Source organism: Hemiscyllium ocellatum, chromosome 12 (assembly GCF_020745735.1).
Source record: "Hemiscyllium ocellatum isolate sHemOce1 chromosome 12, sHemOce1.pat.X.cur, whole genome shotgun sequence".
Taxonomy (NCBI): Eukaryota; Metazoa; Chordata; class Chondrichthyes; order Orectolobiformes; family Hemiscylliidae; genus Hemiscyllium; species Hemiscyllium ocellatum.
This window is the reverse complement of record NC_083412.1, coordinates 101,685,088-101,711,751: the sequence shown is the minus strand read 5'-3', so window position 1 is coordinate 101,711,751 and position 26,664 is coordinate 101,685,088. Positions and strand designations below refer to the sequence as shown.

The window sequence follows — 26,664 nt, the reverse complement described above, 5'->3', positions numbered from 1 at the left end:
TGCAACTTTGATTTCACTTGGATTTACTGAGCCATCGTTACATCTTATTGTGCTGCAGAGTTTCTGTTCATGGAGACATTCTTTCAGACAATGAATCGTGAGTGGAATGGAATTGATCGTCTTCGCCTGGATAAATTCTACCTGGTGAGATTTAAACTTTAATTAGGTTTCTGTTCACTGTCGCTCAGACTCTGGCAGCTACTGGCCTATTGGGAAGATTGTGTATTGGTTGTTTAGTCAGCTTCATGATGTATGGCAGTGACAAAGCCACATGGCATCATGAGTGGTGTGGCCCTTGAGTCTCATCTCTGTAAAGATCTGTGGTGTATTGTAGGTGACATCCCACCACCACTGTCACCAAAACCCATCTGGATTAAAAGCACAGATTCCCCATTTGACCTGAGCTGTGGGATGTTGAGGCTGTTTACAGCACTGCCTGTGAGATTCAGCAATGGTCTGGGATTGAACCCAGATATCCTGATTAATATGAATCAGCTGTGCCAAAGACTGTACTCAGCCTCCACAATGGCTGAGCTCAGTGTTTCAAGTAGTGGAGGTTAAAGTGCAGTTTGAATCGTGACTGTCACTGATGTTTTACCTGCCTTTGCTCTGCAGCTTATTCGCTTGATGCTGAGGCAATTTTTGGAGGAATTGAAGACCATGAACTGGGATGACAGGTGAGCGGAATTTTAAAGCATCCTCCATTAACACAATCTGTTGAGGCTAATTGGCAAAGCACTGGGAACAGTTGTGAATGTGCGCTTGGCTTGCACACCTAACTGAAACATGGTTTCTCTCACTGGTGTTGTTACGTATCTGCTACTTGGCACTGTTGTATACCTCTGCCATTGCCCCAGGCAGCACATGCCCCCTCTGTCTGTCACCACTGATGATTGACTGAAATAAGTTCCTGTGCATGGAAAACTCTATCTTTGATATGTCATTGGGTTTTTCAAAATTCTGAAGCAGGCATTTATATTGCAGAGTTCACGTGAACTGATCTTGTAAACAGAGTTTGCTGAGTGTTCTTTGTGCTGTTTTACTGGCTGACATGGCATTCTAATCCAAAGGGGAATCTATCGCACTACTTCAGTTTTACTTTGTTCATTCATGGCATTTGGATGTCATTGTCAAGGCCAACCCTTGTTGCCTATCCCTAAATATCTTTGAACTGGAGCCAATCAGAGGGCATTTCTGAGTCGTCTGCATTGCTGTGGCTCTAACCCAGACCAGCAAGTGGTTGGTAACTATCCTTCTCTGAAGGATTTAGTGAACCATGTTCCACAATCACTGGCAGGTTTATATAGTTTCATGGTCACAGTTATGAATCATTTATGAACATCTGACTTAAGAGTACTCGTACTTACAAGTGAGGTCCCATATTATAATTAATGCAGTCTTTGCTTGCACCTATGGCCATTTTATAATGTGTACAAGTTGAATTAAAATGCACAGAGGAACCTCGATTATCTGAGTGAGATGGGTGGGCACTATTTCATTTGGTTCATTGATTATTTGGTTAATTGGTTTTTCTGTGAAGTCTGCTCCCCGTTCAGGAGACTAGGCAAAAGCATACTGCGCGCAAGACCCAGCCCGTCCCCGCCCCCAGCCGCACTCACCCTCCATCCCCACTCAACGTCCGACCCTCACCCCCAGCCTCCAGGGCAGCCGGACTGTACACCAACAGTAAGGCTGCTGTTGCCTTTGTGGGGTAAGTCTTCAAATAGTGCGCGCACACAACCTTTTGATAGGTTCCACCTCTGCCCTGTACAGGACAATGTTGGGGAGATTATCTGGGGAAGGGGCGGTTTAGGGTACACCCCTGTGTAGAACTTCAGGGCTAGTGTGGGGGAAGAGAGAGAGAGGGCGGGAGGTCAGTGATTTAGAGACGGTATCTGGACTGTCCAGGGCATTTGAGTGAGCTGAGTTTGGTTTTAATCATTGTACCTGTAAACAAAAGACACAATCAGGGTTGAAACAGCTCTTTGATGTAATGTTTCTATCGGGATCTTGAGATCCCCTTTGGATAATCGAGGTTCCCCTGTATTGGGGAATGTAAGCCATGGATTGTCTAATGTAACCTGACCTTTCAGCTCAAATTTAATTTGAGTGTAATTTAAATTTCATGAGTTGTTATTGTGGGGGTTGAATCTATGTCTCCAGAACATTGGTCTGGCACTCTGAATCACTAGTCCAATGATATTATCATTGTGCCACCTCGTCCCCACACACACTGGCAGTTGCTGGCACTGATGTAATCCAGATTCTGGATCTATGGATGGAGGTTTGCTCGTTCAGCTGGAAGATTTGTTTTGAAACCTTTGTCATGAAAGTGAACCTTCCAGCTCAGCGAGTAAACCTATATCCATAAACTCAACCTGAGCTACCAATCTTCTCAAAATTCTTTATCCGTGACATCACTAAACTCAGCTAACTGAAAATGCTGTTAACATTTGTAGAAAACTAATGGAAGAAAAACTTTTGATTCAGTAATTTGAGTGAGCAAGGCTGGTTACTGTTTAATTCACTGGAAGTGTGGATATTTGGATGGTTGCATGGTGCACTGAGGAGATGGATTTCATCTTGCATTTTTTGCAGTGAACATTCCTCTTTTGTTTACAGTGTTGTCAACCGATTTTTAAGGTGTGTGACGACTGAGGTGCTGAAACCTACCACTAACACTGAGGCCAGTGGAATTCGCTTTCATTTTGTCGATATCTACCTGCAGGAACTGGCCAAAGTTGGTGCACACCAGGTAAAGAAAGGAATCCCTGGAGTGGTGGAGTTTTGTAAGGAACTGTTGTAATCTCTGCAAGTCTGTCACCATCACTGGTTCTCAGCATCTGTACATTCCGCTGTGATGTTGATGAAGGTGTCCAGCAAACTGGAAGCTTGTGTGAACTATGGAACATCCATACATGAATTAATTCTCGTTGGCTATTTAAAATTTCAGCCGCCCTCCCCACGTACTCTCTCTCCATCCCCTCTGGTTGAATATTAAGTTTGATTTGTGTGAACTATATTGAAATTATTTTGGGAAAAATATAGAACAGGTCGTGCAATTATTGTATGTTAACTGCATTCTCCCCTCCTTTGGCCCAGCTAACTGCAGACCAGAACCTGAACTTTATTGATCCTTTTTGCCGAATTGCTGCCAAAACCAAAGAGTGAGTATCATTCTGTCAGCGTGTCAGTATCTTTTGTCACAAAGTTAGTCCCTTTTTTTTCCTAAAAGCTATTCCATGGCTCAAGAAGACACTGTCCTTGGTTGTATTTTCAGAGGGGCAATAAACCCGGCCGGGCTCCGATCAGTCTGGTTTGGGACAGAGAGGAAAAGGATTTTGAGAGGCCTTTTGTTTCTATGTAAACAGATGAGACTTCAGGCCAAAGTGATCATGTTTTAGAAGTGACCTGCACAATTAAAGGCAAGTGGTCAGCTCTCTAGTTGGGCTGAGCAGTTTAGTTCAGTCTGACCTAGTGAGAAGTTCAACAGGAACCTCCCCCTCGCTGTCCCCCTCTAAGCATGTGTTCCATTTATACTGGTTTTTAAAGGGAGTTTGGTTATTGGGACTATTGTGCATATGTGTTTTTGTTGGCACGGTGGCTCTGAGGTTAGCACTGCTGCCTCACGGTGCCAGGGATCAGGGTTCGATTCCACCCTGAGGCGAAAATCTGTGGAGCTGTTGTATATATTCATAACAGCATAGTTAAGTCTATTTGGATAGGTTGAATTCTGTAGGGGTTCTTTATTCTGCTATTTGTGTTTCATTGTGTAATTTTGTGAATACATTTTTTGGCTATTTTAAAATCTCCTCCTCAACCTCGCTATCTTACTGCAGGTAGTTTCCACTGTACACTTCCCGAAACACGTTGCAAAGTTATGGTCTGGAGCTGCCTGCTTAAGAATGTGTTGAGTAGTCTGGCCTAGTCCATTACGCTGTGCTGTGTGAGATGTTTGTTATGACCCCTACGTCAGTGGAAGTCCCTTGTACTCTCTGGGCTCCTCACCAGGGTGAGGCTGCTCTCTGGGACTTATGAGCACCACTGCAATCTAGATCAATATGGAAACCGCCTGCTGTACTCCGGGCAGGGAGGTGATGCCTGAATTCCTGAGGGACCACAATCCACAGGTATTCCTGGGCTAGGAGCTGCTTCTGAGAACCAAGTATATCATAACCCATGGATAACCATACTGGATCTGGGGTATGACTGCAGTGGGTAAAGGATTGGTGTCTGGGTGGTTATTACCCGGGGTAGTGGATTTGGGGTATTATTGCCCTGGGTAACTGATTGGGGTCTGGGCCATTATCACATCAGAGAGGTGCTCAGGCTCCAGTCTGTTGTTATCCTGTGCAATCATTGGGGTCTGCTGATTTATGTCTGAATGATTCTAATTTTTGTTACCCACTATACTTGTCTGCAGTCGCGTTTTGTTTCACGTGGTTTCCCAAGGAATCTTCGAAATGATTGTGGACCATGCACCTTTTGCTATCGATGATTTGATGGAAGAGCTTCAGGGCAATGAGAATGAGGAGCTGAATTCCAGTGATGTAGAGGAAGATCCAACGCAAAAGATAAACGGTGAGGAATTACTCTGGTGTGAAATGGGGTGTCAGCTGTCTTGGTAGAAGTCTCTGGGATTCCCAGTCAGGGCAGGTGATCTTGCTGAAACATGAAAGATTCGAAGGAACTGGGTAGGTTCAGCCACTAAAGCGTTGTTCTCGGTTGGACTGTGTAGACACAGGTGCCAGGATAAATGCTGAATCGTTTACTGAGGGTAGGGAATCCTTGGAATTCTCCTAGACCAGAGTGTTGTGACTGCTCTGACTGAGAGAGAAGTCTTTAACACTCAAATGATTTGGAGAATGTAGGATTCTATCTGGAAAGTGAGATGCAGTTGTGAACTTAATGTTGCAATTGGCTCGATGGGACATATAGCTTTTTCCAACTCTGATTGCTTGGGTTCTTTGTGATTGCAGCCAGAGAAGCAACAAGAGCTGTTTATTTTGAGCTTTGAGTTACTCCCACTAATTTGCTGCTTTGTTGCACCTGGATTTCATTGTGGCTGGTTCTTGTTTTATATCAACTAGGAGAAAGTGAGGACTGCAGATGCTGGCGATCAGAGCTGAAAATGTGTTGCTGGAAAAGTGCAGCCTCCAAGGAGCAGGAGAATCGGCGTTTTTCCTGAAGAAGGGCTCATGCCCAAAAAGTCGATGCTGCCTGACCTGCTGCACTTTTCCAGCAACACATTTTCAGCTCTTGTTTTATACTTCACAGCTTTCACCATGGTTGAACTGGTAGAAGGGCCTGTTTCTGTGTCTTATGACTTTGATTCTTCGCTGATCTTATCTGGAGATTCTGTGCTTGGCCAGAGTTCAGGAGAGGATCAGTATCCATCATCCCTTGCTGGGACGTGCTTGTGTGGACAGGAATAGTTAGGACTAATGCTGTCCTTTGTTGAGTAGCTTGACAATGCTCCCATTCTTCCTGCACCAGCGAGACACACTGAGAACTTGGAAGGTTTAGATATAAAGAATAACTAATACAGGTGGCACGGTGGTTAGCACTGCTGTCTTGCAGCACCAGGGACCCGGGTTCGATTCCCACCTTGGATGACTGTCTGTGTGGAGTTTGCACATTCTCCCTGTGTCTGCGTGGGTTTCCTCCGGGTGCTCCGGTTTCCTCCCACAATTCAAAGATGTGCAGGTTAGGTGAATTGGTCATGCCGAATTGCCCATAGTGATAGGTGCATTAGTTCGGGGATAAATGAAAGCTAGGGAATGAATCTGGGTGGGTTACTCTTTGGAGAGTCGGTGTGGACCTGTTTCTATGATGGAGGGAATCTAATCTAATCCAATGTGCTGTAGGCACAGGATTAGGTACAGGAACAGTCAGTGGACCAAGAGCACTGATTATCAGTGAGCTGGTTCCACAGGAACACTGCCGTTGGGAATGGGAACAATATAAGGTCTGTGTCTTATCCAAAAAGTTAATCTTGATGGTGTGGGCCTGAACAAAGCCAGTTTCAAGTCTGATGAGGCATCAGTGTGGTATCACTCTGGTAACCAGAAAATTGAAATGTTGGTTTTGCCTTGGTGCAGCAAGAGTGAGAGGAGCAGAGAATCTGTTGAGAGAATGTAGCCCAGACTCCCCCCTTTGCTAAGGTCCTGGGGTGGTGAGAGGCTCGTGCTGCCGTTAGTTCTCGGAGCAGCATTCTTTTGTGTTCAGCTGCAGCTTGATGCAGAAGAGTTTCAAAATTGACGATTGGTTGATGTTCTCACAGGATCCACATCTGAGAACGCTGAGGGACTGCTGCTGGATGGACAGGGAGAGAAGGTGAATCCATCTCAACGTGACGATGACATTGGACCTGTGCTTCAGGTACTGTTTGATTTGAATGTTAATAATAACTTCTTTAATTGGGGATGTTAACCAATAGTGGTCACTTGAGTGGAATTGTTAAATAGAGCAGTACAGTAGTTCCTTTCGCCTTACCAAATACCTCTGAGCCAGTGGACTATTTGGACATGTGCCCACTATCACTGGGTATGGGGCTGTACTAGCAATCTGGGTTGAGAAAATTGTGAAATTGGACTGTGTTGTGAGCTGGTAACAAAATCACATTAGATATATGGCAGAACAGACTTGAAGGGATGAATGGCCTTCTCCAGGTGGGAGCTGAAAATGTGTTGCTGGAAAAGCGCAGCAGGTCAGGCTGCATCCAAGGAGCAGGAGAGTCAACGTTTCGGGCATGAGCCCTTCTTCAGGAATGAGGAAAGTGTGTCCAGCAGGCTAAGATAAAAGGTAGGGAGGAGGGACTTGGGGAGGGGCGTTGGAAATGCCATAGGTTGAAGGAGGTCAAAGTGATGGTGATAGGCCGAAGTGGGGTGGGGGCAGAGAGGTCAGGAAGAAGATTGCAGGTTAGGAAGGCGGTGCTGAGTTCGAGGGAATCGACTGAGACAAGGTGGGGGAAGGGGAAATGAGGAAACTGGAGAAAACTGCATTCATCCCTTGTGGTTGGAGGGACACCCAGACCAACCAACCCAAACACCCTGTGGCTCAACACTTCAACTCCCCCTCCCACTCCACCAAGGACATGCAGGTCCTTGGACTCCTCCATCGCCAGACCATAGCAACACGACGGCTGGAGGAAGAGGGCCTCACCTTCCGCCTGGGAACCCTCCAACCACAAGGGATGAACCTAGTTTTCTCCAGTTTCCTCATTTTCCCCTCCCCCCCACCTTGTCTCAGTCAAATCCCTCGAACTCAGCACTGCCTTCCTAACCTGCAATCTTCTTCCTGACCTCTCCGCCCCCACCCCCACCTAGACCTCCTTCTAACCTATCGCATTTCCAATGCCCCTCCCCCAAGTCCCTCCTCCCTACCTTTTATCTTAGCCTGCTGGACACACTTTCCTCATTCCTGAAGAAGGGCTCATGCCCGAAACGTCGACTCTCCTGCTCCTTGGATGCTGCCTGACCTGCTGCGCTTTTCCAGCAACACATTTTCAGCTCTGATCTCCAGCATCTGCAGACCTCAGTATATGTTTGTAAGTGGTAAAATCTATCTAACTATCAGTACAAACCAGTGAGGGAAGGGAGCCTGTCACTGTACCCACACTGACTCATGCATTCGCTGTAGTCCTTGTCTGACTTGGAGCTCTCTCACCATTCGTCACTGTTGCTGGCTCAGAATCCTGGAACTAGGCAATGTCACTGTGGGTTCCCTATAGCAGTCCAAGAAGGTAGCTCACTCCCACCTTCCCCAGGCTGTTGGCCTTGCTAAAGATGCTCACATCTTGAAAATGAGTTTTACAGCCCTGAAGAAAGATAACAATCGCAGTAAACAGCGGAGATTTTAACCATTTACAGCTACCTGAATTAACCCTGGGGGAGGAGGTAGTCTGGTGATGTCATTGCTAGACTTAAATCCCACCGTGGTAAGTGGTGGAATTTGATTTCAATAAAAATCTGGAGTCGAGAGTCCAATGACCATGTAACTGTTGATGATCAGAAGACGCATCTGGTTCACTCATTTGTTTGGGAAGGAATCTGCCATCCTTACCTGGTCTAACCTGCATGTGCCTCTAGACTCAGTGGTATGGTTGACAGTTGACTGCCCTCTGAAATAACCAAACAAGGTACTCCGTTGTAAGTAACCATGAGAATGTCTGGGGGGGAGAAAAGAATGAAACAGTGCAGATCACCTGGCACCTGCCAAGGCAATTGCCGACACAGTCCTATCAACTCTGCAAAGTCCTCCTCACTAACAGCTAGGGGCTAGTGTCAAAATTGGGAGAACTGTCTGACACACTCGTCAAAAAACAGCTTGACGTTGTCTGTAGGCTATGATTCCTTGAGTATGACTATGTCTCTGACACCACCACCATCATCCCTATCCCTGGATATGTCCTGTCCCACTGGCAGGACAGACCCAGCAGAGGTGGTGACCCAGTGGTCTACAGCCAGGAGGGAGTTCTCAACACTAACTCCAGATCCCATGAAGGCTCATGGCTTCAGGTTAAATGTGGGGAAGGAAACCTACCGTGTATCATCCTCCCTCAGCAGAGGAATCAGTTACTCCTCCATGCTGAACAACACTCGGAGGGAACACTGAGGGTGGCAAGGCCACAAAATGTATTCCAGGTGGGGGATTTCACTGCCCACCACCAAGAGTGGCTCAGCACCAACACTACTGATCGAGCTGGTCGAGTGGGTCTGCGACAGGTGGTGAGGGAACCAACAAGAGGGAAGAACATACCTAACCGCATCCTTACCAGTCTGCCAGCTGCAGATGCATCTGTCCATCAGAGCTTTGGTAAAAGTGGCCACTGCACAGTCCTGCTTGTGGAGATGGACCATCATATCTACATGGGGCGGTGTGATGTGTGGGATACTCCGATCACCAACATGTTCCTCCTGTCAGAGCCACTGCAACAGGCACTGCAGCAGTTAAAGAAAGCAGCTTGCCACTGCTTCCTCCCTGAGGGTGGGCAATAAATGATGACCTAGTCAGTGACACCCACATCCCATAACCAGATAAAAATAGAACGAGGAGTTGTGCAGAGGTATTAAAAAGCCACATAACCTCCGGTCATGTTGAACTGGCAGAGGGTAAATGGTGTGTATTAGTTGATGTTTACAATACCAAATCCAATACAATACAATTACAATACAATACCAAACAATAGAACGTATTTTTTTGGTTATCCAAAACCAAGGTGAAGAATGAGCTTACTCTTCCTTCCAGGCAAATTATTTTAGTACAAAGAAGGAACATGTTTGAGAATCTCGGTGGGAGTTAGGAAAACAATTCCACCTTTCTCCTGTGCTGTGCTGCTCCTGTCACTGCTTTGATTAATCTTTCAATTTGTGAGGTGTACTATGAAATTATCCCTGTTTCTAAAGAAAGGGCTTGGATTTCTCTTAGGCCTTTCACAAAACTCTTCCCACCCAATAATGTTGTTTTGAAGTGCTAATTATTTTATAATATTGGAACATTTCTGTTGTAATATCATGCTAATACAGAACGTCTTCGCTTCTCACCATGTACAAATTGGACTCTGCAATATCTTAAAGTCCTCTTGTTCTTCTTTGTGTGCAGTTCAATTATGAAGCTCTCGCTGATCGACTTTTCCAGCTCTCCAGCAGGGGAAGTACTCCTGCCCAAAACAGGAAGCGTCTCTATAAATTAGTGAAAAAGTAAGCTCTGCTTTTGTACATTTTTATTGTTTGCAAGCGCACATTGGCCCTTGATCTACACAAATATCTCTGCCGCTTTCTGATGTTCACACTAGTCCTTACCTCTGTCGCTTGCTGTTCCCACCCCTTTTCCATTTCTCTCTGCTTGATTTTGCTTTATTTGTATCCCAGTTCGCAGTGTTCCCAATTCCAATCTTTGTTTTCTGTTGCCCTCCATCACCCTAGCTAAAACTCTTTTGGATAATGTCATCATTTGAAGGTGTTGTATGTGAGCACTGTAGTTGTTTGAGCAGTGGTTAATTGTACCTATAACCTGAGTAATGTAATCCTATAGAGAGTAACTTAAAAGCACCAGGAATAAGTAACAGGCTATAAGGAAAGGAGTCAGAAGAAACGGAGTAAGGAATTAGAAAAGCTAGCTAATAAGATTGAGTAAGTTTATATCATGGCAGGTGAGGGCAGATGAGCAATACGTGAGAAATCCATGCAATGTACTGGCTTCCAAGATGATGACGTGTGCAGGAAGTTCTCCTTGAGCTCCCTGGAACCTGAGCTCTGGGTTTCAGAGGTCACCGGGCATCTGGAATGATTGGCACATCTGTGAGGCTCAGAATTACATGGTGGTTTTGTTTACAGAGGTGGCTACATCACAGTACAAGGGACTAGAGAAGAAGGATTAGGTGACCACCCACAGTCAGAGAGGAACAGGCAGGTAGTGCTGAAATCCCCTCAGCTCCTGTTTACAAGTCCTGTCCTGAACATCTCAAATGAATCTGCTTCCAACGCATTTCCAGACTCTGTATTCCTTACCCTAACTCCTCGCTGTGTGAAAACATTTTTTTCTCCTATCACCCTAGCTTCATTTGCAGATCACTTTAAATTTATGTCCTCTTGTTCTTGATCCTTTTTGTGAGCAAGAACAATTTCTCCCTCTACTCTGTTCAGCCCACTCATGATTTTCAAAACCTCTATCGGATCTCCTCGCAGCTACGTCCTCTCCAAGGAGAACAGTCCCAACTTCCTCAATCTATCCTCATCACTGAACTTTCTCATGCTTGGGACCATTCTTGTAAATCGCATCAGCACCCTCTCCAACCCACAGCTGTACACAGTATTCTGTCTGAGGTCTAACATGGGTCGTATGCAAATTTAAAATCACGTCCCTGTTCTTATACTGTGTCCCTGTTATCAAAGTGAAGACAATGTATGTTTTATTAACTGATCTCTCCACCTGTCATCTCACCTTCAATGATCTGTACACTTATTCACCCAGGTTGCTCTGCTGCTCCACCCCTTTAGAATTGTACCTCCAATTCTACATGGTCTCTCAATCTTCTTCTCACCATCTTGCATCACCTCTCATTTCTCTGCATTAAACCTTATCTGCAACTTGTCTGCCCACCACACCAACTTGTTAGCATTCTTTTGGAGTTCCACACTGTTTGCCTCACAGTCTACAATTCTTCCAGTTTTGGTGCCATTTGCAAACTTTAAAATAGTCCCCCTGCACACCAAGATCCAGATCTTTAATTTTTTTTTCAGGAAAAGCAAGGATCTCAATAGTGACCCTTAAGGAACTTCACTACAAACATTCCTCCAGTCCGAAAATCATCCACTGACCATTACTTTCTGTTTCCTATCATTCAGTCTATTCTGGATCCACTCTACTACTGTTCCTTTTACACCACCAATTGTAAATGAACTTTAATGCAGAGAAATGACAGGTAATGTATACCACTTCAATACCACGATCTATAACTTCCCACAAATGTCTGTTGAGTGGCATTGGATCAAATGCCTTCTGAAAATCCATGTCTGCAGCATTGGCGTTACCCTTGTCAAGCCTCCTTGTGACCTTTTTAAAAAAAACTCCAAGCATGTTTCCTTCAGAAAGCTGTGCTCACTCTTCCAAATCATGCCACTGTCTTGCACATGACTACCAACGTGGGCGCTATTCCAAACAATCCTGTTCAACTCTGTTCTTGCAGATAGGATCATCTGCAGTTAGGTGCAGGTTTCTGGTAGACAAGGGAATAGAGATTTGTGGTAGATAGGAAAATGGATTGAGACCACAATCGGCTCAGCCACGATCTTATTGAAAGGCAGGATAGGCTCAAAGATCAGAATGACCATTGCTGATTCACGTATTCGTATGTTGCATGTCTTTCTCTGATTGGTTTTCCTTTTCTATCCCTTTAGGTTCCGGGATTTAGCAGAAGGTAAGGATGGATGGCTTCTCTCAGTCTGTCACTGAAACAGTGTTTGGGTTTGCTATTCACTTAGTGGGTGGCATGGTGGCACAATGGTTAGCACTGCTGCCTCACAGCACCAGAGACCCGGGTTCAATTCCCACCTCAGGCAACTGCCTGTGTGGAGTTTGTACATTCTCCCCGTGTCTGTGTGGGTTTCCTCCAGGTGCTCCGGTTTCCTCCCACAGTCTAAAAAATATGCAGGTTAGGTGAATTGGCCATGCTTAATTGCCTGTAGTTTTAGATGAAGGGGTAAATATAAAGGAATGGGTCTGGGTGGGTTGCTCTTCAGAGGTCAGTATGGACTTGTTGGGCTGAAGGGCCTGTTTCCACACTGTAGGTAATCTAATATCTTTTCAACTAATACAAAGGGACGATTGATCTCCCCATTTTGTTGGTCAATTTTCGCAGTTCTGACCTTCTAACTTTGAGATGTACGGAACTGAAGGATAAAGAAAGGAACTTGTGTTTGGGATCAGAGGATGTGGGTGAGATCCTAAATGAGTACTTTGCATCGGTATTCACCCAGGAAGATATGGAGGATAGTGAGGTTAGTATAGAGCATGCTAATGTGCTAGGGCATTTTGAGATCAAGAAAGAAGGTTGATTCTTGAAGAGCATTAAAGTGGATAGGTTTCCATGACTGTTAGTATCTATCCCAAGTTTCTGTCAGAGACAAGAGAGGAGATTACTGAGACCTTGACCAAGACTTTGTATCTTCATTAGCCATTGAAGTCCCAGAGGACTAACCAGGAGCTGATGTTGTTTCTCTGTTCAGCAAGGAATTAGGGATAATCCAGGAAACCACAGACCGGTGCGATTCACATCAGTAGTTGGGAAGCTACTGGGGAGAATTCTTGGGGAGAATTCTAAGGGATGGGATTTATGTGCATTTGGAAAAGCATGACCTAATTAGGGACAATGGCTTTGTGCAGGGCAGGCCATGTTCTTTACTAAATTGATTGAATTTTCCGAGGAGGTGACGAAGATGATTGATGAGCTTAGAGCAGTGGATGTTGTTTATGTGGATTTTAGTAAGGCTTTCAACAAGGTCCCTCATGGTAGGCTCATCCAGAAGACTAAGATGCGTGGAATTCACACTGTCTTGGCCACATGGATTCAGAATCAGCTTGCCCACAGAAAGCAGAGGGTAATGGTGGAAGGGTGTTTTTCAGGCTGGAGCTTTGTGACTCGTGTTCACAGGATCCATACTGGGACCTCTGCTTTCTCCAGTGGTCGGACTCTGGAGCGCAGTGCCTGGGAAGCAGATATGATAAGGACATTTAAGGGGCCTATAGATAAGCATACGAATAAGCAAGGAATGACCTAGGGTAAGTGGAAGGCATTTGGCGTACTGTTCGGCACAGCATTATGGGCCAAAGGGCCAGTTCTTATGCTATACTGGTCGATGTTCTCAGTGCTTTGTCGAATTCTTGGGTGGGACTCTAGAGTCGGGATGAATGGAAGAATGTGATACGTTAAATTGAGTTAACAAGAAAGGACATCAGCGTAACCTGGGAGAATGGCCAGTTTAGAGAAATGATATTTGATGACCTGAGACTCTGGAAAGCTCCAATTAAATCCAGGTTGTCAGGAACGTGAGTTTGTTACAGTTAATTTTCTGTGTGTTTATAGAGTGATAGTGGATAAAGAAGGATTCATTCCTCTAAGTGGAAATGTAATAGTCCCATTCATACACTAGAAGGAATTTTTCTAATGCAATCCCTTGGTGTCCCTGTGCTTGGAGTGTTTGATGGGGACAGTGTAGAGCGATCTTTGATAATGTAACTGACCAGAAAGAGAGGTGATCAATTATTCTTTAATGTGCACCGTGTTTTCAAATCAATGTAACCTCACCTGGAGCGCCTCTCTTCCCCCCCCTCCCCCCCCCCCCCCCCCCAATGAGTCATGTTGTGAATGTTAATGGAAACTATTCTTCAAATACATTTAGAAAGTTGTGGTCTAATGGCCAGTAAAAGAGGTTAATCGTTATTTAAAACTTCAATTTGCCTGTTGAAAATAAGAGTTTTCTTATTAACTGAGTCCAGGGTCCATGCTTCATGTTTTAAACTCTGAGAACTGTGTAACAATGGATTTTCCCGTAACTTAAATCTGTTGCCCGAACAAAACAGTGGCGGGTGTTGTCGAAATCAGATGCTGAACTGAGAGGCTCCACAGCAAGGCAGGGTGGTGTTCTGCAAGGCTTTCTTGATTTCTATGCTTTGCCCCACTCTTTAGAAGTTCAGGGCCATTTTTTATTTTCTTTTCAATAGGCACTATGAACTAGTTTGTTTTGATGAATTGTAAAATTATGCTTTATCCACAGGAATATTTCCACAAGATGACTTCCCTGAAGATTTATCAACAGATGAGGAAGATGAAGATTCCTGGAGAAGGAAGAAAAAGAGGAAACACCGCATGGAAAGGTTGGAGGAGAAACTGGGAGGATTGGGTAAGTTGTTTCTTATCTTCATTGGGATGGAGAGCAGGGCTCTGTCCAGCTAACTAGTTCCCAGCTGGTGTAATGTCTGCCCAAATCAGAGCCCAGTCTGAAACCAGGCTTGATAGATCATTGTTTTTATTTAACAAGGAGATTTTTCTGCTGAAGTACAATGATGGAGATTGATGTTAGCAATAAAACATGTTTATTACACAGAAGCAATACAGATAGAAACAACAAAGCTGTTTATATAGAACTCATCTGAAGGATTTACAAACAGAGAATTAAAATACAATCCCGTCTATACCCACCACCGTCACTTTACAATACTCAAAACATCAGAGGCAATAACCTACTCGATCAAATTGATAGGTTTGACTTGACTGTTTCAATTCCCAGTCTCGATAGTTTGACAGCTTCTTCCTTGATTATTCTCACAACTCAGCTTAAACCTTGTTAGCTTCAAAGAATCCCTTCAGGGTTTGAACTGAGCACTTCTAGTCCAGAGCTTTAAGCTAAAACCCTGAAATTCTTTTTGAACTAACTCCTTCAGGAGAAACTCTTTCATACACTGAACTTCAACCACAGTGCCCAAGAGCACAGGAACTTGGTGTATGTATGTGCACAGATCATTGAAGATGGCAGGACAAGTGGAGAGAGCAATTTACAAAGTAGAAAGTTGCCTGGGTTTTATTTATGGGGCATATAGCGTACAAGAGCAGGGAGCTGATGTTGAAACTTGTATAAGGCACTTGTTAGACCTCTGTTAGAGTATCGTACAGGTAGAGTTTCCATAGTCCCTGAGGGCGATAGGGCTGTTTAACATTAGAGAAAGACGAGTGGTGGTGGTTTAACCTGAGGGTGACTGAACTTCATGCAGAGAGGAGAGTTCTTCATGGTAACCTCAGTCAATGTAGGAATTGTGTCCACCCCGTTGGTGTTATTCTGCATCGCAAACCGGTCTTCCAGCCAAGTGAACTATCCAACCCCCCTGTTTTGTGTACAGTTCTGGGTGTCACATTATAGGAAAGATGTGAATACATTGGAGAATGTGTAGAAGAGATTGACAAGAATGATTCCAGACATTAGGAATTTCAATAATGGGAATAGATTGGAAAGGTTGGCACCTTCCAGGCACCTGTCCTGCCACCCTCCGTGTTCTCTTTGGAGAGAGGGCGGTGGAGAAGATTTTATATATTTTTATTCAGAGGGCTGAATGGAGTGGATTGTGAGAAACTCTTCCATTCACCAAAGTATTTGAAATGAGAGAGCATAGATTTAAAGTGATTTCTAAAAGAAGCAAGGGTGATTTGAGAAAATGTTTTTTCACACAGTGAATAGTTAGTGTGAAATGCATAAAATCATACAGTGCACACAAGGCCCTTCAGCCCATCGAGGCTGTACTGATGTGAGAAGCACCTGACTTTCAACCTAATCCCATTTACCAGCACTTGGCCCATAGCTTTGAATATTATGACATGCTGAGTATTCATTCAGGTACTTTTTAAGGTCTGTGAGGTAACTTGCCTCTACCACCTCCCAGAGAAGGCATTCCAGGCCATCACCCAAACTGTGGGTGAAAAGAGTTTTCCTCCCATCCCCCTAAACATTCTGCCCGTCACCTTGAACCCTGAGACTGACCCTTCAGCTAAGGAGAACAGCTGCTCCTTATCCATTCTCTCCATGACTTTCATAATCTTATACTAGATCACCTTTCGGTCGTAAAGTCAGAGTAATACAGCATGGAAACAGGCCCTTTGGCCCAAACTGGCCCATGCTGACCATGGTGCCACTCAGCTAGTTCCAATTGCCTGCATTTGGTCCATATCCCTCTAATCCCTTCCCATCCATGTACCTATCCAAATGCTTTTTTAATGTTTCTATTGTACTTCCCTCAACCACTTTCTCTGGCAGGTCATTTTTAATGCACACCACCCTTTTACATGAAGAAGTTACTCCTCGGGTCCTTCTGAAATCTTTACCCTCTCACCATAAACCTGTGCCCTCTAGTTTTCAATTCCCCCTCTCTGGGGAAAAAGACTATATGCATTCATCCTATCTATGCCCTTCATGATTTTATACCTCCATAAGATCACTCCTCATTCTCCTATATTCCATAGAATAAAGTCCTATCCTGACCAACCTCTCCCTATAACTCAGCCCTCCTGCTCTTGGCAACATCCTTGTACATCTTTTTTGCACATCTTTCCAGTTTAATTTTGTCTCCCCTATAACAAGGTGACCAAACTATACACAATACTCCAGCTGCAGACTCGCCAACAACTTATACAACTGTAACATGACATCCCAATTCCTGTACATAATGCCTCGACCAATGAATGCCAGCATGCTAAATGTCACCTTCACCATCCTGTTTATTTGTGACATCACTTTCAATGAACTATGTACTCGTACTTCTAGGTCCCTCTGTTCCACAACACTGCTCAGGACCTTACCACTTACTGTATAAGTCCAACCTTGGTTTGACTTCCCAAAGTGCAACACCTCATACTTAACTGAACATTTTCCAATCCTCAGTGCACTTCTCATCCTTCCTGTAATGCAGCAACCAGGACTGCACACAGTACTCTAGTTGTGGTCTCGCCAAAGTTCTGGCCTCCCTGCTTTTATAATCTATGCCTAGATTGATAAAGGCGAGTGGTCAAATGCCTTTTTCATCATTGGATGCTGCCTGAACTGCTGTGCTCTTCCAGCACCACTGATCCAGATCCTGGTTTCCAGCATCTGCAGTCATTGTTTTTTGCCTTTTTCATCCCCTGACTAAGATGCCCTTTCACCTTTAGAGATCTGTGGACTAACACACCAAGGTCCCTTTGTTCCACAGAACTTCCTCATGCCATGTTGCTTATTGAATACTTCTTTGTGAAATTGCTCCTTCCAAAGTGTATCACCTCTCACTTTTCAGGGTTAAATTCCATTTGTCAATTATCTACCCCTTTGACCATCCCATTTATACCTTCTTGTAGCCCAAGATACTCAACCTCATTGTCAACTACCCGACTAATCGTTGTGTCATCACAAACTGACTAATCTAACCCTCTCTCAGCCACCTGTCATTTACAGAGGAACCTCGATTATCTGAATATCAGATTATCCAGCAAAGTCCCAATGCTTGGCGAAACCATGTTAACCAGCATTTGATTATCCGGAATTCATTTAACCAAATGAAATACTTTCCACCCATGTCCTTCGGATAATCAGGGTTCCTCTGTATATAAATGATGAATAATAGGGCACACCTCTCTGTGGTACCCCTTGGATATTAGCTTCCAGTCACAAAGCAACCTCTATCATCACCCTCTGTCTGCTATGACTGAGCCAGTTTTGAATTCACTTTATCAAATTATCCTATTTCCCATGTGCATTTGTTTTCTTGATAAGTCTCTAAGGTGGGACCTTGTCCAAAGACATCGCTAAAATCTATATAAACTACATCAACTGCACTATCCTCATCTACACACCTGGCTACCTTCACAAAATTCAAATGACCTCCCTCCGGAGATGCCATGCTGACTATCCCCCATCAAGCCTTGCCTCCCCAAGTGGAGATAGATGCTCTCTTTCAGAATTTTCTCCAATAGTTTCCCTACCACCAATGTGAGACTCTCTGCTCTGTAGTTCTCTGGCTGATCTCTACAATCCTCTTAAATATCGGAACCGCGTTAGCTGCCTGGAAATGTGGTAGAGGCAGGTTCAATTGAGACATTAAAAAAGACACTGTTTCTATCCAATAATTAACCGATGTGCAAGGGATGGGGCAAAAGGCAGGAGAATGGTGTTAGGTGCTCGCTTGGAGGGCTAGTGCTATTAATGGGCCAAATGGTCGCCTCCTGCCTTGTTACTATTGTGATCTTGTGCTTTGCTCATGATTTCTGTGTAGTTAGTTAGAATCGTTGTTCTGACTGGCTGTTTGTGATTTACCTTCAGATAAAAAGAAATCAGTAAAAGGACAAAAGAGAAAGAAAAAGTCTTCCAATCAGAAACTCCTTTCTATTGGCGAAAGGACTGACCAGCCAATTGTGGAAGATGGGAGTGAGGGGTCTAATCCTACAGAGCAGAAGCCTGCACAGAAAAGGAAGAAAAGATCAAGAGCCACCAAAATGAAGCAGAGGTTGCTGAGTGATGCAGGCAGTGGCGATGTGTTCGAGGGCAAAGGTCAGGCACAGGAAAATGGCTGCAGTGACCAGTTGAATCCAGCTGTGCTGGGTATGCCGTCTCTGACATCTGATGTCGACTCTGTGACACCCATAGCCAAACTGAAGAGGAGGAGGAAGATTCACAGTGACTCCAATGGGAGCAGCTTGGCTGAAGACTCAGCACCCACAGAGCCTGTTGTTGGAAAGAAAGTCAAAAAGCTGCTAGTGAAGCTGAAAAGACTGCAAACTAAGAAGCAGGCAGCAGGGGGCGACCAATTATCAACAAGCCAAGCAACAGGCAGGAGAAAGAGGAAGGGGAAAGAGCTGCCCGAAGGAACCAGTGATAGCAAAAAGCTAAAAGTCAAAAACTCTGTAAGTTCGAGTGGTCCTTAATCTATAAATTACTGTGTTTGATTAATCTAGAAGTGGACACTGCTGTTCAGTGTAATGTACATCCTTACTCTCTGCTGGCTGTCACAAACTCACAGCTGGGGCTAGTTTCAATCTAAACCCATCGGGCTGAAGGTTGATGTGTGAGCAGGAGGCTTTCAATGCAGAAAGTCTGTTCTGCTATTGTGAGAGGCTGCTGCCTGACCTCCATTTTTATTCCATTTATCTTCCCCAGCTTCCATGACCTTACGACAGAGTGACTGGCAGATTTCTACACCCTGTTTAATTGTAAATGGACATTATCTGACATTCACTTAAGGGGATTGCCAGGTGTCAGATGAGCAGTGCTTCCCTGCCCCCACTTTGGGGCTCAGCTGGTGTGGGGCAGGTGTGCAGTGTTAAAGCAAGGGGCATCGCCATCACTGAATCCCCCACTATCCATGTCCTAGATTAGATTAGATTACTTACAGATTAGATTATATTACTTACAGCGTGGAAACAGGCCCAACAAGTCCACACCGACCCGCCGAAGTGCAACTCCCCTACATTTACCCCGTCACCTAACACTGCAGGCAATTTAGCATGGCCAATTCACCTAACCTGCACATCTTTCGATTGTGGGAGGAAACTGGAGCACCCGGAGGAAACCCACGCAGACACGGGGAGAATGCGCAAACTCCACACAAGACAGTTGCCCGAGGCTGGAATTGAACCTGGGACCCTGGTGCTGTGAGGCGCACCACCATGCCGCCCCAAGAATTGATTTGTCATAGTCACTATTACTTAGGCGACTTTTTTCCTTCCCCAGTCCCAGACTTTAATGAATTAAATTCACCAAGGCTGCTTAGAGAGCACCTTCCAAACCCATAACCACTTCCATCTAGAGTGATAAGGGCAGTAGAGACATGGGTACACCAGCAGCACTGAAAAAGAATTGAGAATCTGTCTCTGATTATTTCAGTTTTTACCACCATTAGGATGGTGCTCAGGGTGGGAATAATTATTATCTGGTGGATGAATGTTGGGTGTAGACCAAGTTTTGGGTACCCTAACTTGCATTACAGTGGGCAAGTCTCCAGGGCCAGATGGGATCTATCCTAGGTTTCTGCATGGAGCAAGGGAAGAAATACCTGGGGCATTAACAAATGTCATCACATCCTCTTTGACCACAGGCGAGGTTCCAGAGAACTGAATATTAGCCGATGTTGTTCCCTTGTTTAAGAATGGAAGCAGGGATAATCCAGGAAATTATAGGCCAGTGATCCTGACATCTATGGTGGGGAACCTCTTGGAGAAGATACTGAGGGACAAGATATAAGCACATTTGGAAGAAAATGGACTAGTTTGTGACAGGTAGCATGATTTGTACAGGGAGGGTCATGACTCACCCATCTGATTGAATGAATGTTTTGAATAGATGACAAAAGATAATTGATGAACAAAGGGCTGTGGATACAGTTTGTATGGACTTTAGTAAGGCATTTGGTACAAAAACTAAAGTAACATGGGATTCAGAGTGGACTGGCTAGTTGGATACAAAACTGGCTTGGTCATGGAAGACAGAAGGTAGCAGTGGAAGGGTGTTTTTCAGAATGGAGACTGGTAATTAGTGGTGTTCCACAGGTATCAGTCTTAGGTTCACTGCTGTTTGTAGTATATATAAATGATCTAGAAGAAAATGTGGGTGGTCTGATTAGTAAGTTTGGAGATAACACCAAGACTGGTGGAGTTGCTGATGGTACCAACGACTGTGAAAGAATACAACAGGACATGGATAGATTGATGACTTGGGCACAGAAATAGATGGAGTTTAATCCAGAGAAATGAGAAATAAAATTTAGGTGTGAATGATACTGTAAATGAAAGAACCATTAAGAGCGTTAACATCAAACAGATCTGGGTGTGCAGGTCCACAGTTCCCTAAAAGTGGCAACACAGATGGCCAAGGTGATCGAGAGGGTATATGACATGCTTATAATTATCAGCCGGGACATGGAGTACAAGGGTTGGCAAACCATGTTGCAGCTATATAAAACCCTTGTTAGGCTGCATTTGGAGTATTGTGGTCACCACACTACCAGAAGGACTTGGAAGCTCTGGAGAGAGTGCAGAGAAGGTTCATCAGGACGTTGCTTGGTCTCAAGGGCATTGGCTATGGGGAAAGGATAAAAACACGAGGATTGTTTTCACTGGAAAGACCTGATAGAGGTCTACAAACTTATGAGAGGAATGGATAGTGTGGGTAGTCAGAGACTTTTTCCCAGGGTTGAAGTTTCATTTACAAGGGGACACAGGTTCAAGGTGAGAGGGGGAAAGTTTAAGGGAGATGTACGAGGGAAGTTATTTTACGCAGGGAGTGGTTGGAGCTTGGAACGCATTACCAGAAGAGGTGGTGGAAGCAGGCACGTTGACGACATTCAAGAGGCATCTGGATGGTTACATGAATAGGAAGGGAATAGAGGGATACGGACAGAATAAAGGCATGATGGTCGGCACAGGCTTGGAGGGCAGAAGGGCCTGTTTCTGTGCTGTACTTCTGTTTTGTACATACACTTCTTTTTTCATTTTGACTCAACTTTCAATATCTCTTGTCATTGTCATCCCAGGTTTCCAAATTTTGCCATCCTTATCTTTCATTCGCACAGAAACATGCTGGTCCTGAGCTTTGATCAACTGGCCTTTAAAAGATTCCCACATGTTAGATGTAAATTTACCCTCAAACAGCTGCCCCAGTCAGAGTTCTCCAGTTCCTACTTATTGCTATAATTAGAAATAAAAAAACCCTGCAGATGCTGGAATCTGAAGTAGAGAAGCAGGAGGCAGGAAGAGCACGGCAAACCAATAAGGGTTTGCTGTGTAATTGTTGTAATTAGCCTTCCTCGCATTCCCTCGAGGACCAGTCTTGTCCTTATTCATAACTATCTTAAAACTTATGGAAATTATGATCACTGTTTGCAGTCACTGTACTTGACGAATCTGAGCACCTCTGTTCCCTGGGTTTGTTCGGTCTGCCTGACCATGTGCTGGGAGGTAACAAGTTGACTTGTTGCATATTTGTCCTCTCCCTCCAGTTGTTTCACCTCTATCAGGTGTAATGTACAAGGTGAATAGTTCACTTGATATATTGCATGCATTGTTTGAATGAACTGTGTATCTGAAAGGAATGTGGTGTTTTATTGCGACCTTATGTTCTCAGGGTGATGCCGGACCTTGTGAAAACAAGACTTCAGCCACAACAGCACCTGAAGAATTTGTGAAGTTTGAGAGCACTCCAATTCCAAAACCCATCTTCTTCAAGAAAGCCAAAAGTGCTGAGCCTGTTTCCAAACAACAGTGTAATATGGTGAGAATGAGCTTGTGGAGTAGACCAGAGAATGATGACTCGGGGCTGTATAGGATCACCTTTTGCAATGTGTGTAGTTCTTGATGGGAGACAGGACCCAGATGTTAGTCAGGAAGGAGTGTGTACTATTAGATGAAATCAACATAATGGGAGAGGGGGAGGTATAAATCTTTCAAGTTTGATAAATTCTCAGGCCAGGATGAATAGGGAAAATTGAGGGTAATGATTGAGAGAAATTTCAGTTAGCTTCTGTAAGGTCTCAGGACATAGTCAATTCCTGTTCATGGTATATAGCAGTGTTTTGGACTTCATTGTAGGGGTTATAATGAAGGCATTTGTGCATGATACAGAAATTGCTTTTGCTGATAGCAAGGAGGAACATGTATTCATAGAAGATTAGAATCTCTACAGTGTGGAAACAGGCCATTTAACCCATCAAATCCATACCGACCCTCCAAAAAACAATCCGCTCAGACTCATCACCTAACCCTGTAACCATGTACTTCCTGTGGCTAACCCACTTGGCCAATAGGCAATTAAGCACGGCCAATCCACCTAACCTGCACACCTTTGCACAGTGAGAGGAAACCAGAGCACCCAGTGGAAACCCACACAGACACAGGGAGAATGTCACTGGATTGAGTAGGAAAGTGCCAAATGGGGTTCCACCTGGACAAGTATGTGGAGAACAGACACAGTGAGGGAATAAAAGTGTTCAGGTGAAGCTAGAGCTTCAGGAAGGGCTTTAACTGAAATGGAGGGGTCTGGGGAACGGCTATGTAGGTTTACACAGGAACATGGTTTGGCAGCATTGCAGGGCAGCTATTCAGTAGTGATACCTAGAGTACAGCAGGAGCAGGTATACAAATATGCAAAAAAAAAGCAAATAGGGTATAAACATGGGCCTGAGGGAGAAAATGATGAAAGGCAGAAGTAAAAGTGATTAAATGCATATTGTATCAGAACAAAATGACTGAATTAATGGCGAACATAGAGGTAAATGGACACGTGGCCATTCCAGAACCTTCCCACCAAATGAAAATTTTTATCTGCTTCCCTTTCACCCTCTTTTATCTACTCCCTTGGAACCCTTGAATTCTGATGGCTTTGGAATCACTCATGCCACACTCATCCTTTATCAGGGATACAGGGACGCCAGGAACTGGATTTCAGCAGTGTATTAGATTAGATTACTTACAGTGTGGAAACAGGCCCTTTGGCCCAACAAGTCCACACCGACCCGCCGAAGCGCAACCCACCCATACCCCTACATTTACCCTTTACCTCACACTATGGGCAATTTAGCATGGCCAATTCACCTGACCCGCACATCTTTGGACTGTGGGAGGAAACCGGAACATGCGGAGGAAACCCACGCAGACACGGGGAGAACGTGCAAACTCCACACAGTCAGTCGCCTGAGTCGGGAATTGAACCCGGGTCTCAGGCGCTGTGAGGCAGCAGTGCTAACCACTGCGCCACCGTGCCACCCACAGAACATTATGACAGAACATTATGAGGACATATGAAAAGGCAGCATGTTAATCACGGGTGACTTTAATCTGGCAGAGGTAACCTTGAGGAAGATGTCATGGAGTATATTTGGCCCAGTTTCCTAGAACATTGTAGACTGATTGTAAATACAGATGTAGTCAAGATTTGAGTAGTGCTGGAAAAGCACAGCATGTCAGGCAGCATCCGAGGAGCAGGAAAATGGACGTTTCGGGCAAAAGCCCTTCAGTAATACAGATGGAGGCCATTCAGTCCATTGTGCCTTCATCATTTTGTTAAATGCACACCCTGACCAAGTGCTAATGTCCTACTATTTCTGTATATCTTTGAGCAGTCTTTCTATCTGAATTGGGCAGCTCAGTTGGCTGGATAGCTGGTTTGAGTTGCAGAGTGACACCAACAGTTTGTGTTCCATTTCTACACTGGCTGAGGTCATCACGAAGGTTCCCCCTAACCTGAGGCGTGGTGACCCTCCTGTTAAACCACCGTCAGTTGACACTCTCTGAGAGCACAGCCCTCTGAGACTATGGTGACTATTATGATTTCTATCCAATGACCATCTAATTCCCTCTTGACTGCCTCACTTGACCCTATCTTCACCATTGCTAGGCAGTGCATTTCATATTCTAACTATTTGCTGAGTGAAAATATTTTCTTCACTTTTGCAGATTATTTTAAATCTGAGCCGCCTTGTTCTTGTTCCTGTTATGATAGCGAAGTTGGGAATCTAACCAGAGTTCAGGCTATTATGACCTGGTGATGTGTAATGAGGCAGGTTTAATAAATGATGTCAAAATCACACATCATTAGAAGGAGGCCATTCATCCCATTGTCAGAGTAAGTGATTCTTTAGGAAACAGTGATCATAAAATGGTAAAATGTAGCATTCAGTTTGAGAAACTTTGGTGGGAAACAACTGTACTAAGTTTAAGGGAGGAGGAATGAGGGCAGAATTGGCAGGAGTGAAGTGGGAAAGGGGTTTAGCAGCAAAGACCATTGAGAACCCAGACCCAAATTTAAGAAAATAGTTCATGGCTTATAGCAAAGTTAGATCCCAATGAGGAAGAAGGATTCTACAAAGGGGGTAAACTAACCATGGAACCAAGGGTGTTAAAGATAGTGTCAAATTGAAAGAAAAAAGTACATGGTCCCGATTGTAGAGAGACGTAGCAATGTCACCTGGGGGACTGGGAACGTTTTGAAAGCCACCAAAACATGACCAAAGGAATAATAGAGGAAGAGAATAAATTTAAGGGTAAACTAATACAGGCAATAAGAGCTTCTTCAAAGATGTGAGAAGGAAGAGAGAGGCCGAAGTGGCCATCGGTCCCTTAATGAATGAGATGGGGGAAAGAGTAATGGGGACCTAGCAAGTGACAAATTAAATTTGAGGTTATCTACTTTGGTAGGAAGAATAGAAGAGGTGAATATTATTTAAATATTCAAAGTGTTTGGAAAGGGTTGGGAATCTAACTTTAAGCGCATTGGATAAAGAGATGACAATGAGAAGAGGGACAGTAAATGTAGGACTGAGGGTGTTGTATCTGAATGCACGCAGTATATGAAATAAGGTTAGTGAGGTTTTGGCACAGATTGAAATAGACAGGTTTGATGTGGGTATCAGAGACGTGGCTGCAAGGGGATCGAGAGTGGGAGCTAAATTAGCATGGATAGACATCCTATCAAAAAGACAGGCAGGTGGGCAGAGGGGGTGGGGGTTAGTAAGAAATGGAATTAAATCGATAGCAAGAAACGACGTGGGGTCGGATGGTGTAGGTCGTGTTGAGAACCTGCAAAGGTAAGAAATAACCACAATAGAGATTATGTACAGGCATCCAGCGGTCAACATGTGTAGCACGAGATACACCAGGAAATAGAAAGTAAGAAAGGTAATGTTACAGTGATCATGAGGGATTTCAATATGCAGATGGGCTGGGAAAATCAGGTTAAGAGTGGACTGCAAGAAAAGGAATTTGTGGAATGTCCACGAGATGGCTTTTTGGAGCAGCTTGTGGTAGAGCCCACCAAGGAACAAGCAATCCTGGATTTAGTGTTGTGCAATGAGGCAGAATTGATAAGGGAGCTTAAGGTGACAGAACCATTAGGAGGCAGTGATCATGTTATGATTGAATTTGCTCTGCAATTTGAGAGAGACGAGGTGGAATCACTAACAGTATTACAGCTGAATAAAGGCCTGACAAATCTGTTAGAATTCTTTGAAGAGGTAATGAGTAGCTTAGACCAAGGAGAACCGTTCTATGTTATCCACTTGGACTTCCAGAAGACCTTTGACAAGGTGCTGGATAGGAGGTTACTGAGTAAGGTAAGGGCCCATGGTGGTAGCCGCAAGCTGCTAACATGGAGTGAAGCTTGGCTGTCTGGCAGAAAGCAGAGAGTGGGCATTAAAGGGTCCTTCTCAGGATGACAGCCAGTGACAAGTGGTGTTCCGCAAGGCTCAGTGTTGAGACCACAATTTTTCACTTTATATATTAACAATGTTGATGAAGGAACTGAGGGAATTCTGGCTAAACTTGCAAATGATATAAAGCTAGGTAGAAGGACAGATAGCATTGAGGAGGCGGGGAGGCTGAAGAAAGAGTTGGACAGGTTAGGAGAGTGAGCAAAGAAATGGCAGATGGAGTACAATGTGGGAAAGTGTGAGGTCATGCACCTTGGTGGGAAGAATAGAGGCATAGACTATTCTCTAAATGGGGAGAAAATTCAGAAGTCCGAGTGCAAAGAGACTTGGGAATTCTAGTCCAAGATTCTCTCAAGGTCAACTTACAGGTTGAGTCAGTAGTTAGGAAGGCAAATGATGGCATTTATTTCAAGAGCAGTGGAGTTGCAGGTAGATAGGATAGTGAAGGACGCG

At 44.4% G+C, this 26,664-nt stretch overlaps 1 protein-coding gene across 1 annotated transcript in view; it reads left to right on the top strand.

Annotated features, from left to right (window-relative positions):
• The window catches only part of LOC132821216 (ribosomal RNA processing protein 1 homolog A-like), a 43,756-nt gene that overhangs the window by 11,907 nt on the left and 5,185 nt on the right, over positions 1-26,664 (top strand). Inside the window, exons 4-14 of the mRNA XM_060833885.1 lie at positions 59-144; positions 616-677; positions 2,623-2,755; positions 3,103-3,167; positions 4,424-4,581; positions 6,284-6,381; positions 9,604-9,701; positions 11,901-11,920; positions 14,277-14,402; positions 18,339-18,919; positions 22,134-22,280. Coding sequence (XP_060689868.1) covers positions 59-144; positions 616-677; positions 2,623-2,755; positions 3,103-3,167; positions 4,424-4,581; positions 6,284-6,381; positions 9,604-9,701; positions 11,901-11,920; positions 14,277-14,402; positions 18,339-18,919; positions 22,134-22,280 — 1,574 coding nt within the window. The remainder of the gene's footprint in view (positions 1-58; positions 145-615; positions 678-2,622; positions 2,756-3,102; positions 3,168-4,423; positions 4,582-6,283; positions 6,382-9,603; positions 9,702-11,900; positions 11,921-14,276; positions 14,403-18,338; positions 18,920-22,133; positions 22,281-26,664) is intronic.